Source organism: Acromyrmex echinatior, chromosome 14, assembly GCF_024713525.1.
Source record: "Acromyrmex echinatior isolate Ae372 chromosome 14, ASM2471352v2, whole genome shotgun sequence".
NCBI classification, from domain to species: domain Eukaryota; kingdom Metazoa; phylum Arthropoda; class Insecta; order Hymenoptera; family Formicidae; genus Acromyrmex; species Acromyrmex echinatior.
Window position 1 is genome coordinate 7,001,000 of NC_141865.1, and position 21,224 is coordinate 7,022,223.

The following is a 21,224-nucleotide window of genomic DNA, read 5'->3' on the forward strand; positions in this document are numbered from 1 at the left end:
TTCGTCGGGAGTCACGCGAATCCCCAAACGTCGCGAGTGTAATTTTCCAAATTCCAAATAACCACCGCGGGAGAAGTTTATAACACGGGATTCACAGAGCGAGCTGCAAAATTGCGCTCTTCGCTCGAAGGCCGAACGTCTAATATTTGACGTACCTTGACTCTATCGATCTCTTCTCCTCGCGACAGAAAACGGAGAGTGCCTTCGACGTCTTCGCGCTCCCCAAGCTCGTGTCGTCTTTCGTCGATCGTGGGATTTCCCGCGAGAGAATCCCATTCTCGTATCCGCGAATCCTACCTGGGTAAACGCACGGGATAATAAACTGCGAGCCGACAGAATAATCTCGTTACGCGAAAATTGCGGCTAAAACCCGATACCCGCTGCCAACGAGTTCGCGCGACGACGACATCTCGTTTCCGCCGATAGGCAAAATCTCATAATCAAGTGGAAACTCCGGTAACCGCGAGATTTTGGATTACGTGAGATTGAAACACGACGGAATGCACCTGTGCGTAATATAATATCGCGTACCCATCGAATAACTCGTCGCGATAAGCCGTCGAGAGATTCGCGGTTTTCAGCAGCACCGATTTCGACCGTTAATTATAGAAAGTGTCACTTAATTGACCCGCGTCGTGTATAATATCGTTGATATTCGAAATGGCTCGGCGACTATTTAAGGAATCCCGTTGATTAATCTGTCAGCACGCGCGAGGATCGCTGATCCTCCACTCTTGGACCACAAACCGATTCACGCTCACAACGTTTGTGAACATCATTTATCCTTGTTTAACTTGTGATAAACAACAAGAATAAAACGATCTTTTATGGTTCCTGCATATAGGATGCGGCAAACGCTTGCTACGTGGCGGAAATTGACGCGATAGCCAATCAATTTATCGCTTTTTCATAAAAACAAAAAAAAAGTGATTGCACAAGGGAAGAGAGGATGATGATTTTATTGAAGTATTAAAAAATTTAGCTCCTACAGATCTGAAAGTAATTGTTGGATTATTAAAATAATTGTGCAAGACGCTCAAGTTGATTGCTAGAATGTCAAAATTTTACTAGCTTGTAAAATTTGATACTTGAGATTCTTACGTAATTATTTGGAGGGTCCAAAAATTATTTTTATACTCGTACAAGTTAAATTTTCGGATGCTTCAACAAAATCGTTTTTTCCGTGTCTAAATCTCAAAACTTTGTTAATTATCAAAATAATTGTATAGGTCGCTTAAGTCGATTCACGATTGTTAGAATGTTAAAAGAAAAAAATTAGAATGTTGTTAGAATGTTTTAGCAAAGCTTTATGAAAAAGACATATTAATAGAGTAATAGACATAAAATATGATATAATAAACTATTAATATAAATATAAATACAATAGACAATAGTACTTACAAAATCACAATAACAAAATCATTCTTTCCGAGTGGCTATCACCAACTTTCGTCGTGCGGCAAGCATTGCTACGTTTTTTATGCAAGAAGCATTATATGTTATGAGCATGAATCGAACTGGAAAGTCCCAGCCTGGCCGATCTTCATTGATCCCCATTCGATCGATCTACATTTTAAATGGCTCGCCATCTACGAAATCAAAACGCCCGTCACACAATTAGAATTTTCGCGAATGACAGGAAAGATAGAAAGTTTGTATCTCCCTGCGAGTTGACAAATCGGGCGATACGTTATCGTGACAGCGGCCTAAAGGTTGCGGATTCGTACCGTAAATCATTAGAATACCACGGAATGAATATACGCGCGATACGAAATCCGAGCATGTTTCGTCGACGCATGATGATGAGGAATGACATCGATATTTTTGACACGTATCTTTTTTGATCCGTCCGATTTAGCCGGAGATACGCATACGTAGCAAAATACGGAGGAACGGATTTGTTCTTTCCCTTCCGTTGGATAAAAATGAGATGGAATTTTTGGATGAACGATGTGGATTGGATCGCGCGATTGAGATAAAAATAATGTAAACCCGCTTTCGTAAAAGACGCTGTATTGTTTTGTCAAAATGAATGCTAGTCAATCGTAGAAATTCCCAACCGAGTCTTTCCAACGCGAAAATAAAATAAACGATAGGTATAATATTTTAGCGCCTTGACAGAAAAAACTAGAGAAAAAAGAGGGGATCCCTATCCTCTGATTTCTCGCTAACGAAAAATTTTAACGCTACGGAACGAATTCACTCCCGTTCCTCGACAAGGCTCGACCATTGCGTCAATTAACGAGCAAACAGATAAATTGACGGCTTGGTGCGAAAGAGTGGCCGCTCAGTGAACATCCTTTTTCTCCTTCGGACATTTCATAAACTGTGAAATTCTGCCGGCGCTTCTACTTCGTTGGTCTTAGAGACTCTCTAATCGGAGTCAAGACACGAAACAGCCACTTTTGATTGATCCATGTTTGAACAACTCCTGAGAGAGAGAGAGAGAGAGAGAGAACTGAAAAAAAGAAAGAAAGAGTAAATATATGTTCCTCTCTCGCATGATTTGATGCTAAAACTATAGATTCTGCATATAAAACATGGCTCGTGTCCAAACTCTCATTAGAGGGTATTTAGTTGATCCTAGAGATACTAAAGTAGGAGATCGGTTACCGTTTAACTTCTGATTGGTTTACCATATTCAGAACAGTGCTTAAGATAGAATGGGATAAATGCATAAAATAGAAAAACATGCGTACATATTTCATTTTATCTTGTACATAATCTATCTCATAATTTATCTTAAGTATCTGAATATGGCGGATGTTAAATTCATAATGTCAAATTATATCCAATTTGAGTTGATTTCTATAAATCGCCCACTCAATATCGTTAATTTAACTAAAACAATAGAGTTAAATGATTTAACTCGAGAAAATATATTAAATTTGATTCAAATTTATTATTTACTTTTATATTATTAAATGCATACGTTAATATGGACGTTGTTTACTTTGAAGCTAACTAGAAACGGATTGATTTACATTTTGACACACATGGAAGTCAAAAATAACAAAATGTTATTTAACTCGAGAGATTGGATTGCCATCGCTCCTTTGATATCTAACAGTATAGCCAAGTATAGCCAATCTCTTATTTGAGGATCTCTAGTTAGTCCCAGCTTTTCGTGAGGGACGAACATGACTGAACCAGCTTGAGGCCGAATCGCCTGACCCGCGTTGATTCGATCGTAAATGGAATCGTCACGAAAGCGGCGACTGTTTCGCGCTGTAACGAGCCTCGAAAGGTAGCAGGCGATTGCCAGGCGAAGTGGTAACGATAAGAGTTTGTAGTGGCCGATGGTGCGTACGTTTCGCGCTTGTACAGCATGTGCATGTCTCTTCTTCTTTTGCATCGATTTATACAATATCTTGATATATACTAGCACGCGCGAACACACACACACACACACACACACAATATTTCTGCAAAGAATTTGTATTCTGTATTTATGCACGTTTACGCAGCTTTGAGTGCACGCGCGTTCGTAATCACATTCTCTTCGCCTTTTTTCCCGTCTCTCGTTTTTTTTTTCCTCGAACTGATGAATAAACCCTCTACCACTGGCGAAGAGTAGGTAATTCACTTGCGAACGCGACGAAGCACTTGCAATATTTTTTTTTGTCACGTGGTTGCTTTTACGTCCTCCCCTCGCTCGTGATGTGCGCAGACTATTTTGCCTGTAGTTGTCTTGGTTGGCGTTGTTGTCTTGGCGTGACCCGATGAGAATAACGAGTGATTATTAATAACATAATGTATCCCCCGGTAAGCTCTGTGGTATGGATTACGTAGTAGTTAACATGCGATGACGAGAATCATCGCAAATGATTTGCAAGCGCGACGACGAACGCGCGGCAAATCGGTGACGAAGCGACGTGGCGAAGCTATTGAGTTTCTTGATTAAAATGTGTTGTAAATTAATGGACCAGCTTTTGTACTGTTGCATACAGCGCTATCGATCACGCTATCGAAGAATACTTTTGAACGTAGGCGTATTGAACGTATTGAAAATTTACACGATGTAAAATTAAAAATTTTCAAAGACTATCTTTATTAATTATCTTATGTTTGCTTTTAATTTTTTTTTAAATTAGAGGTCAATGTTGACCATACTACTGATACTCAAGAAATCATTATAAATTGTTGAACTCGAACGGATCGCCGATTCCTTTCGCTATGTTGATCGTCACTGGATGATCTAGGTGCTAATATCCCATTATCATACAAATGCCATAATATGCATCTCTAATATTTATAGGTGCAGCAGCCAATCTACGTAAGGAAGTGATCAGAAACAAGATCAGAGCCATTGGCAAAATGGCACGGGTGTTCTCCGTCCTGAGGTCAGTGAACGATAAAACAATCTTTAAATACGTCCATAATGTGCTCTGAAATATATGATACTTTAATATAGGAATAATAGATTTAAAATAATAGACGTAAAAATTGATGCGAAACTCGACTCATAAGGATGGATTTTTGTACAAATTACAATTTAAAATAAAAAAGTTACATATTATATATATTATAAAAACTACAACTTTTACGACTATTTAATGATTTTTAATTATTTCATTGTTATTATAATGTAATTTTAATCTCTTCACAGAGAGGAGAGCGAGAGCGTTCTGCAGTTGAAGGGCTTGACGCCGACTGGAGCTTTACCGCTCGGTGCATTATCTGGTGGCAAAACCTCTCTGAAAAACGGTAAAAATTTTATAAAACAACTTTTGACATTAGCGTTGAGAATCATTGTAATTCAATTTAGAATTTAAAAATGCAGTGAATTGTGCATATATTTAATTATTTTATCGTGATGCAACGCGAAGGTAGAAGAGAAAAAATACCGGATGTCCCAATTATATTACTCGTGGATAATAAGTATCTCACAATATAATTTAGGGTTTTGTAACTGGTGTTCCGCAAAAATTTTAGAGAAAGTAAAAAGAAGAAGCGGATTTTAGAAATAAGTAAAAAGGCGAGTGAGGTGCCTAGTAAGAAATGTTTTAAATTTTATGAAAATGATATTGTTTACTCTTATTTTAACCAACGTGATATCATCATTGCAATAAAATCATTTTTAAAAAATATGATAAAAACTTTAGAACTTTACTTTTTACATTTTTGAATGTCGTGTTAACAATATTTGAAAAATCTATGCTAAGCATTGAAATGTGCGCACCTAATATGATATACCTCAAAAAATTTGGCTCGTTATTTAAAGTGCTATGAACAGAAAAGGATTGAAAACCGCTGACATAACTAAATATAATCGCGAAATAGAGAGAATTTAATCTTTGCAGAAATGCTTCTCTTACGGTTCTAATTTCGCGTGTTCTAACATTCTGTTTGCTTTATCTCCTTTTTTCTGCCATTCATGCAGCACTTCAAGGCTTCTCGCCGAATCACAAAATTACCTCGTTCGCCGAGGCCAAGGGCTTGGACGCCATAAACGAAAGAATGCCACCGAGGAAAGATGCACCACCTACACCGGCGAACGAGGAGAAATCCGTGGCAAAGCCGCCGCCTCCTGCGGGAGACAAGCGGGACCACAACATGCCGCAACCGCAATCGTGAGCCCCACACTCGTCCACTCAAGGTACACGTCCGCAGATTCTAAACATTGAGAAACACAGGAAAAACCCTTCCTTCTACCTGACTTTTTCTTTCTTGCTTTAGTTGTTTGACTTTTCGAATCATTTAAGGGATCTAATAAGCAAATGCGTAGCAAGTATTTATCCTCCTCGGGGAACAGACATGAGGTAGAATGATGATCTCCAGACGTAAAAAACGCGTACGTAAGGCACGGGTGGAATCAAATCCGGATCCACGCTGAAGCCACTCGTGCTACCCTCTACCTGGTTTAGTCAGTAAATTTCGTAGGATTACATGATATTTAGCGCTGTCTTAACCGACTTTGATGTTCTCACTCAAGTTGAATAATTACTTGCCGAGGAGTTAATTATTAAGAGATTTTTTTTTAATCTTTCTCCTATGCCTTGTGAAATAATATGAATTTTTATTAATTTACGATAACCTAGTGCTTTTTTCCTAATGTGACAAAACGCGTCTTAAAGATGTATCAAGTGTATACTCTCTGCAAAAAGTGATAGGAACTGAAAATTTATATTTTACTTATTTTTTATATATACATGTGAAACAATTCAATAAGATCAACATTTACATTTATTGATACAATTTTATATTTTAAATGAAAATTTTTGCATTTTAGCTTAATTATTTTTTTAAAACATTATTTCTTATTGAACTAATATTTGATCCAAGTTCTAAATTGCAGCAAAACTATTTGTATTACTTTTAAATGTTGTATATAGAAAAGTCCCTAATTTTTTCATTTTGTTAAAAAATACATAATATATTTTTAATATTATCTTCAATATTATATTAAAAATTATGGATTGTTATATTTTTTTAATATTATCTTTTGAAAAAGATCAATACATTTGGGTTGAAACATTTTTCATCTGATACTGCCAACGGGAAAAGAATAAAGACGAGTGTACGCTACATATTTTATATTACCGCATTAATATAAAGTGAACGTTTTTCAGATGGCGGATGGATGGATGGGTCCTAAGACCCCGGCTATCGCCACCACCGAACATTTGCAAACCATTGCTCGTCTCTCCCCCCCCCCTCCCCCCCGGCTGTTACAATCAATGCGCCATTCATCGAGGAGTCAGGAGAAATCATCGCCGTCGCAAGAGGAAAATCAGGAACGGACGGACAGATGTTGTTGCGAAGCGAAAGCGATTTTTCATCGATGCGATTTTCAACGAGCATCGTCATCGATCCCGGTGTGCGCATAGCAGAAGAAAACAAGCAGTCAAGGAAAGGGGGCTACACGAACATCGAGAAATACCTAGCCGGGTGTTTCGTAGTAGGCCTCCTCTTCTCCGAGGATTTGTCTCCGTATCTCTTTTTAGCGTACACTCGCGAATGGAAAATGAGAATGTTAGCCTCCCTTCTGCGATGAACCGCGCGCGTGCGATGTTCTCCGTTCTCTCGCCGCTCGTGCAATTATTCCTTGCTCTTTTTCTTTCTATCTCTCTGTATATCTCTCTCTCCTATATATCTTATCTCCTTACCTTCGCTCAGTCTCCGTCTCTCGCAATTTCTCGCTCTTCTTCTCTTCCCAGCATCCACGGACCTGTACACTATATTGTCCGCGTGTTTCTTGCGAATTAATCGACCCAATGTACATACGCGCGCGCGCATGTACGTACGTATCAACGACGAGCGGAATGGTAGGGATATATCTTATAGGTAGATTCGTTTACACACGTCGAGATGGTCATGTATAAGGAAGAACAACTTCCCCTGTCTTCATTGGGTACCATTTCTGTCGTGTCATTTCTTTCTCCGGTGTGGGAAAGCGATGAGAGACGGAACGAACGACTCGCACGCGGTTACATCTATATTAATGAGAGGAATCGCATAGACAGTGTGAAAGAGAGAGAATGAGAGGGAGAGAAAGAGAAAGAGAGAACGGACGAGCGGTCTCCGCCAAAGAAACAAAGAAGGCAGCTGGCCTGTCGTCACGGCGGAGCTTCCGGTTTTAGGATTTTACTAGGTTCTTAAGATGTGTCCGCCCTGGGTGACGCGCGTAAGGGCATCCCCCGCGCCACGGGGTGAGGTTACTTAAACCTTAAGTCGAGCTAAGCTTAGGGTTAAGTCGTAAATATATATATATATATATATACATATATATATATATGATACCGAAAAATTTATTTAATATACATAAATATTATAAATATTATATATTATATATTATTATTAATTATTAATTATTAATTATTATTATCATTATTATTAATTATTCATTATGTAATCCGAATACCGTGTTTTTCGCTGCCGCGCGTGCACGCGTCCGTCACGATTACACGAAATAATTAACGCGCGAAAGATGCACGTCGAGGGCGCGCATCGTTTCCAAATACAGTCATTACAAACGCAATCTATCTTGGCCGTTCTGCTCCGAGGATTCATTCAATCATCTCGTTCGTGCGATATCGAAGAAAATATCTCGTGTTCGTTGTATCTCCATTTCACGGAACTGTGCACGGCCATGATCTTATACATAAGATGTTTGTTATCTATTAAGTTATTGAGGTGAATCTTGCCCATTGTATAACGATTATATCAGGTTCAGCTGGTCTCAATAATTACTATCGTTTTTCATTAAAACTGAGCTATTGATTATAATATCACGCAAGAATCTCGCTCGTATTACGCAGCGTAGCATCAGGCTGAAATGTATCTTCTTATATGTGATCTCTATGAACTTCCGTTTCGTTATATATTTTGTGATATCGTAGAGTGAATTTTAGGATTACATATATCGAAAACGAGGTAATTTTGAATAGTATTTTTCTTGACGAGACATTAAGAAAGGCTTAATCCCGCATGAACGAGGATTCCAAAATACGTATATGTATATATATATATATATATATGTATACATATATACATATTTTATCAGTGAATTATGACACACACTCGTTTAGACATGTTATGCATATCTTTTGCCCCAACTAGTCGCACAGGTTCGCTAGAAAGAGCTATATAAATTGAAAAGAGCTATATGAATTGCAGGCGTCTGATGAGGGGCCGCAATGTGCGTGAGTTCCGCTAATAGGTTTGAAATTAAAATCCGATAGTAGAGCATAATGGTGCTGAAGAAACGCGTAAGCTAGAAAGAATTAAAGAAAGAGAAGACGATGCATTTTGAAAAGAAAGCAGCACCTTGCGTGCAAGAGCGTTAATATTATCTCAATCGTGTTTCTGTCTGAAAATATAAGAGCTCTGCTTGTACCTGGCGTCGGAAGTGAATCCTTGCCGTCAATTTTGGTACAGAACGGCCAAGAATGAGACAAAACTCGAGAACCGTAATCGCGAAATGACGACGTGCCGTAAATGATTTCGTGATGAAAATGATATATTACATTTTTGCGAGTTACTTATTTCGAGAAGTGGATTCTAACGGGGAGTTATAATCGTTAGAGAATTATGAACGTTTCTCATGTGAGAAACGAACGCGATCGTTGAGACGCTTCCGCTTCGATCGTCCGCGCTGTCACGCGCTCAATACGCTTTGTCGCACGTGACGTCCCGAAGATAATCAGAATTGAGGACGGCTACTCTCGTCTCTCATCTGTAATATTTATAGTAATAATCGCTCGCGGTCGTATCGCGGGATTTTGTCGTCGTTTTCGCTGTTTTTTCTACCTCTTCTCTAGAAATCGAGACGTCGCACTTTAGCGAGCTTCGCGAGCTGAATTAGCGTCGGCGAGCAGCGCGGGGGATCGCAAGCCTAATCATATCGGGTACCGGGAAGGAGGAGAAGTATAGATGAGAGATTCGAAGCAAATAGCATCTCCGGAAGCCGAATGGCGGCATCGTCAACGTGTTACGGTCTGAAACATAATAAAAGTAATGAAAGAATATTATATAATAAATGAAATAAGATATATATCTCTTTCTTCTCACTACGATATAAAATATACAGTGAATGATAATTCTATCTCTCTTTGCTACCAAGTTGTACTTATTCTTAATTAATTTACTTGTACAAAAGAATGTGTTAAATAATAATGAAATATATAATATAATATACAAACACAATTATAAATAATACATATTATAATTATAAATATATAAATACATATAAATATACATATATATAAAAAAAGGAACACTATGATATATATATATATATATACAGGATGTCTCAGAACTATCGTCACTCCTTTCATCTATGGATTCCTTCACCGATTTTTTTCCTTGAATGTATAAATTTACAAGTATTCATATCATTGATTTCTTACAATATAATTTTCAAAATTGAATAAGACTCTCAAAACAAGATTTTCTAAATTCGCTTATAGTGTTCGAAGGTATCGATTTCATTTCTATCAAAGAATCGATTTCAAATCGATCAAAGAATTCCCGGATGAAAGAAGCTGTCACAATTCCGGGATACCTTGTATAGGTACACACGTGTATACATATACATTACAGTGTTGATTATCTGATATTACTGCATAATTATGATTATGACGCGATTATTATTCATTTGAATTATAAACTTATTATTGCCATTGTCACTGCTGTCGCCGTTGAAATCATTGCTACACCATTATCACTTGTACTATTGCTATCGCGAAACACGAGGCGCATACGCGTTCGGCGCTATAGTGATTTTCAAAATAATACGACACGTGGGTCAAATTAATAAACACGCATACGCTATATATACATATACAATTGCGATCGTTGCTTGCGCTACGATACGACGAGGGTGGCACGATAATGATGATTCAGAACGCGATTGAAGTCGCTCCCGTCTATCCTTTAATTGTAGAAGCGATTCGTTCTACGAATGCGAGGAGAATAATAAACGTGAGTGTGAACGCGAAGAATGAATTAAAGGACTTCCCTTTCGCATACACGAACTTTCACGGACCATCCACCTTTCGGATCACAGTCTTGACTTGTGCCTTGTTTAGACGTTTCCAATCATTTCCAATCGACTCGCGCTTCGATTCGCACATCCTACACTCAAATAAACTCACCCCCAACGTTGTTCTTTTACGAGAGAAATATTTGATAAATCCAATGCGATCGCGCGCGTCTCCGCCGTCGTCCTTTCTTTCAAAGAAATGGTCTTCCTCGGTGACTTCTTGTAGACGAAGAAATTGATTCCTCGTGCTTTCTCAATGGCGTGATATAAATTCTTAAAAAAATTGTCCCCATCAAATTAATTAATTTTACTCTGAGAGCCGCGACATTATTTCAAATTGATCTATCTTAGAACGACTTGGCTATGCGGACATCTCATTCATTTGTTTGAGAATATAGCACCGTGCCGACACGATATACATTTTATATCCTTCCATAGACATAATACACGTAACAGTTATCATCGTATATGCGTAAAACGCGAATTTTGAATTACTCTTTTATACCATATATACATCAAAGTGAGAAAAATAATGTATAACATACTAATACATGCGTTTTATATATGTACAGTGCTTCGCGACAAACTATAAGCTTGAACTGGAAACTATGTAGGTAAGAGATTCACAAAAATATTATTTAGGCACCAAAATTCACTTTTGCCTTTAATCTGTTTTTAAAACTGGTATCTTATTCATTATATTTAAAAAATAGATTCTTATAGGTTTAATTTGTGACTCAGTCATTGAGCTATCTTTAAAAATAGAAGTAATAAGAAAAAGATATCTAAATTATTATTAAGGAAAAAAATTGGCTTCCCAAGTTCCTCAAAGAGCCTGTTGATACACGCATAATATAATTTATCATGTAATCGCGCAACCCTCTGCATATACAAACATGCATAATTAGATATTATACACGCAAAGCCTGTATTTTCTGCGTAGCCTCATTTCATCTTACATTACACACACACACACACACACACACACACACACACACAAAATTTGTGATAAGTAAACCGTTTAAGCGGTGTCTCATTATCGTAACAGAATCGTTTAACTGCGAAAACGTCTTTCAGGGGAGAAGTTCGCGCTTCTGTGCAACTGAGCGCGATCTTCTGTAATAATCCTTGTTTTTTCTTCTTTTTTTTTTGTAAACGATTGAATTATCGTGCTGTATGATTCTTCGTGGCTACGTTGCGTTCCCTACGCAAACTCGATAACGTACTCTCATTACATATCCCTTACGTTCTTACGTTTAGCGTGGAATCAGACTTCGTTTGACAAGCAGAGACCTTATCGGACTCAAGTGTAGAGTATAATAATTATCGTTATTATGGAAATTTGAAAGTAAGATTTGCGATTTATAATTTTCCCAATTGTGTAAATGCACGGAACGATTTGTCGGGAAATCTGCGTTCTCTTTCTTTTAGCTTTTTCTCCTAACTTATATCGTTATCGCCACAAAGTCTACTGAGCCTTACTGAGTTTCTTTAACGTATTTTCTAGTATTATCGTTTTCCTTCTCTCATCGGCGAAAATCCCGAGGAAAGAAAAGAAACAAGAAAGAAATAGAACTTTCGAAAGAAATAGGACTCCCCTCGCGAGTCGCATCGAATGCAACTAATCGAGTTTCTCTGCGAAACAATTTTATGTACCTGTTACGACTGATTATTATCGTGTTGTACATCGCTAATAAAGACAGCGAGAAAGAGAATACGTGTATATGTATGTACATACACATGCCGTACGCACGCGTATGTATATATATCTATATAGTATATTATCGTACTGTTACGATTGTTTTGTAACTATCGTTATATGTCATTGGCTGCTTGTTACCGACAGCTTGCGATCGGCTAATTATACATCGCTGAACCGTATGTACATATCGAGTTTTAAGGAGGGCATGCGGGAAGCGTGCGTACGAAGCAAGTCAGTTGCACTATGAGTTAACTCATTTCTATTAGAAATTAATTTTAATTGACAATCCTCACTAAAACTTCCTTTTCGTTGTAATGAAATATACGTATAAGCAAGCTCTTTGCACGGATAATTTTCGTCAATGCTTACAGAAATCCAATTTAATACTGGAAATTACTTATTTTAAGTAATAAAAACACTGTTGTTCAGTGGTTTTAATTTTCAAAATAAATAATTTCCAATAATGAATTGGTCGGTATTGAATTATTTATTTTGAGTATTAAAAGCTCTGTTGTTCAATGCTTTTAACACTCAAAATAAATAACAAATCATTACCTTGCAGTATAAAATTTCTGTAAAGGAACAATATTTTTGTACTTTGATCCTTATTCAAGCTTCTTGCGGCAATGACGCAGGATAATTGAAAAGATACAGTTAATTGCGACTGTGCTGACCGATATTGGCACAACGGACCTACATCGTACGTATGCATCGTAGACCCAATTATTTAAGGCGTGTAACATTCGCCTGCATATCACTTGCACGATTGTTTTTTGCAAATGATGCGCGGAAGATAGATATCTTAATGCTATCTGAATGCTCTCTTTAACGAACGACTGAAAACTATAAAGGAAAGAAAAGACATGTCCTGAGAGAGATGTATGTATGAAAGAGTCAGATCTTATAGATACATTAATATCGCCATTAACGTATTCTATTGAGAGATTCCCTTTCCGTTATAAATTCCACGCTTCGGTTGTATCGTGTCCGATTGAGAAGCTCGAGTGTAGGATATTTCTCACGAATATTAAATTGTTCATTTACACACTCTCTTTCTCTCTCTTTCTCTCTTTCTTTTTCTAATAATTTCGCGCAGCAATATCTGCGAAGCACGGCGTGATCGCATTTCCCTGTTTAATAACTGTACCTGTCTAAAGCGTGTCGTTTAATTAAATCTATTTTCTACGCTCTGTGCCAGCGTCGTGTTTGGCGTTTTACATGAATAGATAAGGATTCCAGAACGTGCGACAAACGCGGCATATTGCTGTCCGGAATATGACCGGGCGGCAAGAAGAGAACACACATTGGAGATTGCGATTCTTTAATCTTTTCCAAACAAAAAAAAAAAGAAATATTATAGCCTTAGACTCTGTTTCTCTCGTTCCTTTCACGCGAGCGTTGCCCGGTGGATGTGACGTATCTTCTTGAGAATGAAAACCGTACGAAAAATATAATAAATACATCGGAAATGTGTGCGTATGTGTGTATGTGTGTGCTTCCCATCCAATTTTGCAGATCTGAAGAACCGGATTCGTGTTTCATCATTTGTAAATGCGAGTAATAAGACGCTTAAGGATCATAGAACTCATAAAAAATTCATTAAACATGTTAATGATTGCCACAAAAAATGACGTATTATGATTATTTTTACATTAAAATGGTTGATTTTGAGCAGAAATATTCAATAAAAGCGCTTATCTGCTGAAGGAAGTACGAGAACAAAAACATCTCTCGATAAAAGTTACTCTCCGATTCGTAATTAATCGAGATATTTTTGCTTTATCGTTCCATAATACATGCAGAAAAATTTTTTGGTAAGTAATTATTAAAACGTTCAAAATGTTCATAAATAATCCGGTGGGTTCGAAAGTTTTCAAATGATAAAATCAAAGTCTGACGCGTGTCGAATGACGACACATTGTTCTCCAGATTTTATTTTACGAAGTAATATCTTTCGCGAAAAAGTAGAAATTTGAGAAAGCGAAGTATCTTCGGTACACTTTTCATTGCTCTAAGCTTATTGTTGTATCATAAAATTAAAGCAAGAGAGAGAGAGAGAGAGAGAGAGAGAGAGAAATAGAAGAATCAAGGAGATAATCCTTAGAACACATCCATCGGGTGATGCCGCAAGCAACGCGCGAGAACCGCAATAACTTCTCGCGACATTCAACGATGATGGAAAAGAATTGTACATACACGTGCGTTTATTATTATCTACTTACTATTACGAGATTTACTCCTAAGATCTTTTGACTAAAATACTTTATAGAAGCGAAACTCTGATCGTGCGTGGAGAACGACAAAAAAAAAGAGCGAGGATTGCATCGCATACATTGTTTAGCGCCATTGTGACTCTATCTCCTTCTTAAAAAAATAAGTATATACATATATATATGTATAAGCACATACACACATATATGTATATACTTATTATATTTGTTTATATATACATAAATACATGACACGCGCGTATATTAGACGCATCGGTACTATTATTATTATCATTATTATGGTTACACGATTCTTATCATTATTGATATCGTCTTCACTATTATAATTATCATTGTCGTGTGAAGAGAATATACGATGAGTAATTATTATAAAATAAATAAAAGGAAATCTTACTTATACATAATTATAAATACGTCATGACGATATATTCGTAACGATTAATTATTACGATAACATAACGACAACATTATTATTACTATTATAAATAACACCCTATTCCCATCTGTTGTGAATGTTTACGTTGTTTTATGATATTTAGAATATTCTAAAAATAAAGTCTATAATTTCCATGAAAAAGATTCTTATTGCATGTCGTTAAATACTTCCTGTTTATCACATTCACGAAGCTTGAATAGTAATAGTGTGATTATGACAGTCCGTATTTACATCGATTACTATTGATAAATATGCGCATTTATCGATAAAAGCGTGAATACGAATCTAATTATTACTGAGGAGTGTCATTAAAAAAATAATTTTGTTATGGAAATGGTTTATATTTATTATTCAGAATCAAGACGTACATATTATACAATGATAAATTTTTGTAGATCAATGAAAAAAATTTCGCATAATATGAATCCATGATTTACTTGAAAAAAAACTTATTGTAACTTTTAAAATTTTTATTATCAGTCCAAATAGATTTGGAAAAAACTGTACGTCATTTCTTTTAACAGAATTCAAAATGAAAAAATCGATTTAAATAGATATACTGATGACTAGTTTAATAAATATATACATATATTGGGTGGATCCATATAATCTCTCGATTTTTGAAGGCTAAAATGAAACAAGTTTTTTTCATACAAAAAATGAATTTTAATCAATGATATATTCTCCGTTTTTGTTGATGACCTCTTGCCATCTTTCCAACAATTTCATTATTCCACTCTCATAGAAAGTCTGGGGCTTAGAGGCGAAAAACCGGTCGAGGTACGTTTTTACAGCTGTCTGATCAGCGAACGATTTCCCGTTGAGGGAGTTTTGCAGGGACCGGAACAAGTGGTAGTCGGATGGCGCAAGGTCTGGTGAATACGGTGGGTGGGGCAAAACATCCCAGCCAAGTTGCACTAATTTTTGCTGAGTGATTATTGCGGTGTGGGGTCTGGCGTTGTCATGGTGGAATATGACACCTTTGCGATTGACCAGTTCTGGACGTTTCTGTCGCAATGCTTGATTCAATTTCGTTAGCTGCGTGCAGTAGACCTTCGAATCAATCGTTTTTCCCTGAGGAAGCAACTCGTAAAACAGCACACCACGATGATCCCACCATATGGATAGCAAAATCTTCTTTGGATCCCCCAGGGATCCATTTGGAGGCCAGGCCGGCCTTCGGGGTGGCATTCGGCGGCTCGCCAGCGATTCCCCATGATCTTTTGCGCACTATGTTCTCGTAGATGATCCACTTTTCGTCGCCAGTCACTATTCGTTTGAGAAACGGATCGCTTTCGTGCCGCTTCAGAAGTGAATTGCAGATGGACATGCGATTGGCCAGGTTCTCCTCGGTCAGCTTGTGCGGCACCCAAAGAGCGGGACACGTAGCCAAGCTGTTGCAAATGTCTTTGAACGGTTCCATAATCTATTTTAAGTGTCTCCGCAATCTCTCGCACCTTTAGCGTCCGGTCTTGCTCAACCAGTGCCTTGATATCATTCGAATCAACCTCGGTGGGCCTCCGCAGCTCGCTTGCCTTTCTTGAAGTAATAAAGTAAAATATGCCGAAAATGCACCTTATTCTCCGACATGTTCACAGGCTTGTAGCACAAACAAAACTAATGCCAATGAAACCAAATTTGACAGATAAAAAGAGCGGACTGTCACCTTTCCAAAACATATTTGGATTGCCTGATTAGGCAACCAGAACCGGAGATATTCGGAAAAAATTTGCACTACTAACAAAAACCGAGAGATTATATGGATCCATCCAATATTTACATACGATAACACGTAAAAGATAAACGAAGCTAATGAATGTTTGAAGTTTCCATTGTCAGCCACAATAATTGACTATTTGGAACAATGTATTTTTTTTTTCTAATGGAAGTTAAAATGGAAAAATTGTTTAGATACAAGATGTAGTGAAGATTAGTTTGATAAGAGATATATATAATACTTATATACGATATACTTGAAAGATAAACCAAATTAATGAATGTTTGAAATATTTTTAAAATTTTTCTATTGTCATGCTATTATTGATAATAATCTGCTGTTTGGAAAAATGGTTTTTTTTTAAATAAAAATTGCAATGGAGAAACCGTTTAGATAAGTATACTGAAGGTCAGTAACGAGTTATTTTTTACAAAAAGAAACGGTAACGCGTTGCTTTTACGAAGTAACTTTCCTCATATTAATACAAGCTGTTGCAAATTTAAAATATTGATTTTCTTATTGCTGAAGTTTTACTTCACCTTTAGAGGCATTCTATAATAATTCATTAGTAATAAATTAGAAGCTACAAATTGATCAATCGTAATCAATTATTGTTCCTCACATTTGACTGTGATTATTAATCAATTTTTAGCTTCTGACTTCTGATTTAATGATAATGGCTTATTGTAGAAAGCCTCTTTTGCAAGAATCTGTGCTCTTGTCTTTAAAGATCATTTATACTGGCTGTAATCTCTAGCTGTTAAATTTATATCATAATATGTAAAAACTGACGAATCACAAAATGAGAAGAAAATAATCAATATTTGACCTATGACTTATCAATTCTTACAGATTACAGCCGATATAAATGGTTCAGTAGAGAAAACTAATCCTTACTGAAAAAAATCATAGAGATAACGAAATTATGTAATTAAAACAAGTAGATTACATTTCGGATTATTTCATATCAGTATGTGATTTTTTAAAATTACTTAATTTGAAAAGTCAAATGATAAATGTTCTTTTTCTTCTATTTCTTTATTCAATTCTTTAAAATTCGATAATGTTCGATTATAAAATTACAGGATGGATGAAATTATTTTTAATATCATGTGATTTTAAAAAATCATGTACTGATTTGGAACAATCTGTTATTTACTTATCTTAATTACACGATTTTGTTATATAACTTTGTGACATGATTCTTTTCAATAGAGATCAATTAGCGCTTAGTGATTCTTTAATATAATTGGTTCTTACACTTAGATTTAGCGAAGAATTAAAGGCAAGAACCAATCATATTAAAGAATTATTAAATGCTAACCGATTAATTTTTGCTGAGCGCAGCCACTAATTCTTTACTGTATATTACGTGGCGTAGAGTCAGCGTTGCCACCACTTGCCAGTCTATCCCCTCCACATGCCGTAGCGTCTGTAAAATGGCATCCCCTCCAGTCATCACTGGTTTGGTAATAAATAGAAGCGCGCGAGCGCCGAAGCACGGTAAGGTTTACATCCACGTCACATCACGTCCTCGGTTCACGTTCGCAGTGAGCGATCTAAAGTTGCATAAAGCGATCAGTCTACGTCGGGACTTGGAATTGACATTAAAAATCGGCGTGTGTACACGCCGACTACGAATATGTGAGCGGGACGCGCTTCATTGATTAGTGCGTCGGTGAGATCTGGTGGAATCGGTAGAGAAAGACGTTCCGCATCGTTTTCTCGTTCTTGGTTCTTCAACCTACGCCTCGACGAAAAGAAAGTGCCCGGGGAAAGTCATCGAAGATGTCATTCGAAGGCAAATACAACGCCAAGAGCCCGGGTAAGTTGAAGTCAACGAACAAATTGCGCCGGTCGAAAGGTTTGTTTTGACTCGCATTAGCCACGCAACTCTGGCATATTTCCATGATGTTATTGTACTCGTGGATGTCAGCGTGGTTGCCAGCTACCCAACTTTCGATATCCGCAGAGCTTTCATATTAGTTCTATATGACGGTCATATTTTAAATATTAGGTGTTGGAATTAATTCGTAGCGTTTTACAAGTGATGGGAAGTACTTTCATTAATGTATTTTTTAATGCTCATGTGAAATAAATAACATTCTTTCATTAAAAAACGCTACGAATTAATTCCAACACCTAATATAATTATTTCATAATGACGTATAACGTAAAATGTCTAATGTATATGTTGATATATGCCTGCTTATCTGCTAGCAAATAATACTGGTAATAAATGCATTGTCGAATAACACAATTGATATCTTAGTAAGGTTTCTTACAAAGTTAAAACCATTTTCTTATTAAGTATATGTATCTTAGCGGTGAAGAGATTAATGAGAGAGGCACAGGAATTGCACGAAGCCACCGAAGAATATTATGCATCTCCTCTTGAGGACAATCTATTCGAATGGCATTTCACAGTGCAAGGACCACCGTCGACAGATTTCGAAGGTGGTGTTTATCATGGAAGAATCTTGCTACCACCGGAGTATCCTATGAAGCCACCAAATATCATCCTGTTGACAGTAAGTGGAGATCAGCAACGAGTAACATATAAATTGTTATATCATGATGTTATGTTGTCACATATAATTTTTTTTATTTAGCCAAATGGACGGTTCGAAACAAACAAGAAGATATGCTTGAGTATCTCTGGTCACCATCCTGAAACATGGCAGCCATCGTGGAGTATTAGAACCGCATTGCTGGCCCTGATAGCTTTCATGCCTACACCTGGAAGTGGCACAATTGGAGCATTAGATTATAGCACTGAGGAACGACAGAAACTTGCTAAAAAGTACATACATACTGTAATTAAACACAAAACACGCGTTGCAAAAATATGATTTAGTCTCGTAATCGATCCTTGCATTTCAGATCGTTGAATTGGCAATGTGATACTTGTGGTAAAGTTGTGAACTTGTTGTCGAAAAATTCAATTAAGAAACCTATCACCGAGGAGGAGCAAACCATGCTGAAAACAATTGCTCTCAAAGTAAGCAGTTAGACATGTTTTTAAATATTTATTATAAACATAATATAGTTGAGAAAAAATTTATCACTTATTTGCTACAATACAACTGAAAAAAACAGTTTTCTAAAAAAAATGAATTTGAATGTTTTGAATCATTAAAATTTTATAATATTAATTTTGAAATACAATTTTGATGTAATAATTGATTGTGGAGAAATAAAAGTACATTCTTTTGTTTCTGCATGTTCTTTTTCTGTAAATTATATATGTCATTGTATTGTATATAATTTACAGAAAAAAAATTTTTAGAAATAATTATTAGTTATTGTAGCGATAAGCGATGTATATTATAAATTTATTATATTTGTGTGTCTATTATAATAAATATATGTGTGTACACACACACACACACACACACACGCACACGCACACACACATATACAGGGTGAATTAGAGTAGTTGACCAGTTTTTTACTCGACTTCACCTAAAAATATCGATTATATATCTAATTATCGACTTAGCTATATAGATCAGATATGTGGATACATCATACGAATTACTGGGAGCACTGAAAAGCACATTTTTAATATCTTGTAATAATAATATAATAATAATTTTCACAACTCAACGTCAAACATGTCTGTTTTCATTCAAACTCAAATCAGCAATTCACACGATGTTATCCATGCATCTAGTCGTATCGTTAAGTTTATAATTAGATGTATAATTGATAATTTTCTCATAGAGTAAAAAATTGGTTCAACTAATCTGACCCTGTATATATGTGTATGTGTGTATATATATGATTATCATATGTTATGAAAATATACAAGAATTTAATGAATTTGTAAACAAAAATTGTAGGCCGATGATTCGCCAACGTCAGACGTATTATTTACGGATAAAACAACAAATGTAACCGAAAGCGAAATACTACACCGTACTAACGTGGAAACGATGACGGAAGAAAATGCAGATTATCAACAACCTGAGATTATCCTAAATCGTGTAGAGACAATGTCGTCTTCAAACGATTTATTTTGGAGTATTCTTATTGCTTCATTAGTATCCGCAATAATTTTGTTAATTTTACGACGATTATTTCTTGTTTAACTTATTTGTTTTTGCAAACGTACAGGAATATATTAAGAAAATAGTAAATTTTATACACGTTTTATGGATATCATTTTTAATCTTACAGAAAAAAGTCATTTATACTGTCAAGAATATTATGAACTGTGAATCTAATTTTTTCTTGGAAACGTGTGTAATATACATGATGAAAGTACATGCATTAGTAAATGTTAGTATCCATATTGTTCTTACAAACAGCATTTGTCTTATACATCCCAAATATTTTTATTTTATTGCTAAAATGAAAAGTAAATAAATTTTCAATTCGATTATTAATTTATACTAGTCGCTTTTCATTAACAACATAGTATTGAAAAATAAATCATTATTTATCGAACGTTTATATCATATATTTTATTTTAGTATATTAAATGACTGGTATTAAATTTATACACTTTAGTATCTATTAGTTATAATTAGTAATAAATATTTTTATTAATTTTATTTTAATAATTATTTTCAAATATTTTTTGTGTTTGCCCATATATATATATATATATATATATATATAAACTCACATAATTGTTATATTATTTT

At 35.9% G+C, this 21,224-nt stretch overlaps 3 protein-coding genes across 8 annotated transcripts in view; 2 read left to right on the top strand and 1 right to left on the bottom strand.

The window, feature by feature from the left end:
* LOC105150512 (serine/threonine-protein phosphatase 2B catalytic subunit 2) overlaps nucleotides 1-14,996 on the top strand; it is a 166,470-nt gene extending 151,474 nt beyond the window's left edge. For 3 of the 6 annotated variants that reach the window (XM_087413140.1, XM_087413134.1, XM_087413136.1), the window contains 4 exons: nucleotides 4,259-4,343; nucleotides 4,610-4,707; nucleotides 5,384-5,599; nucleotides 6,573-14,996. In XM_087413140.1, coding sequence (XP_087269266.1) covers nucleotides 4,259-4,343; nucleotides 4,610-4,707; nucleotides 5,384-5,577 — 377 coding nt within the window. In that variant the 3' untranslated portion in view covers nucleotides 5,578-5,599; nucleotides 6,573-14,996. The remainder of the gene's footprint in view (nucleotides 1-4,258; nucleotides 4,344-4,609; nucleotides 4,708-5,383; nucleotides 5,600-6,572) is intronic. The other 3 variants (XM_087413135.1, XM_087413138.1, XM_087413137.1) reach the window with 2 other exon arrangements.
* Nucleotides 14,997-15,521: 525 nt separating this feature from the next.
* On the bottom strand, nucleotides 15,522-16,278 carry LOC105150513 (mariner Mos1 transposase). The gene is made up of 2 exons (XM_011063651.2): nucleotides 15,973-16,278; nucleotides 15,522-15,929 (listed from the first exon to the last, which is right to left on the bottom strand). Exons 1-2 carry the CDS (start codon nucleotides 16,276-16,278, stop codon nucleotides 15,522-15,524), a joined length of 714 nt encoding a protein of 237 aa, XP_011061953.2.
* Nucleotides 16,279-18,076: 1,798 nt separating this feature from the next.
* LOC105150495 (ubiquitin-conjugating enzyme E2 J1) lies at nucleotides 18,077-20,963 on the top strand. Its single transcript, XM_011063623.2, has 5 exons — nucleotides 18,077-18,397; nucleotides 18,898-19,103; nucleotides 19,185-19,375; nucleotides 19,456-19,573; nucleotides 20,418-20,963. The coding sequence occupies exons 1-5, from the start codon at nucleotides 18,361-18,363 to the stop codon at nucleotides 20,664-20,666; spliced, it is 801 nt and encodes a 266-aa protein (XP_011061925.1). The 5' UTR covers nucleotides 18,077-18,360; the 3' UTR covers nucleotides 20,667-20,963.
* Nucleotides 20,964-21,224: the final 261 nt, after the last annotated feature.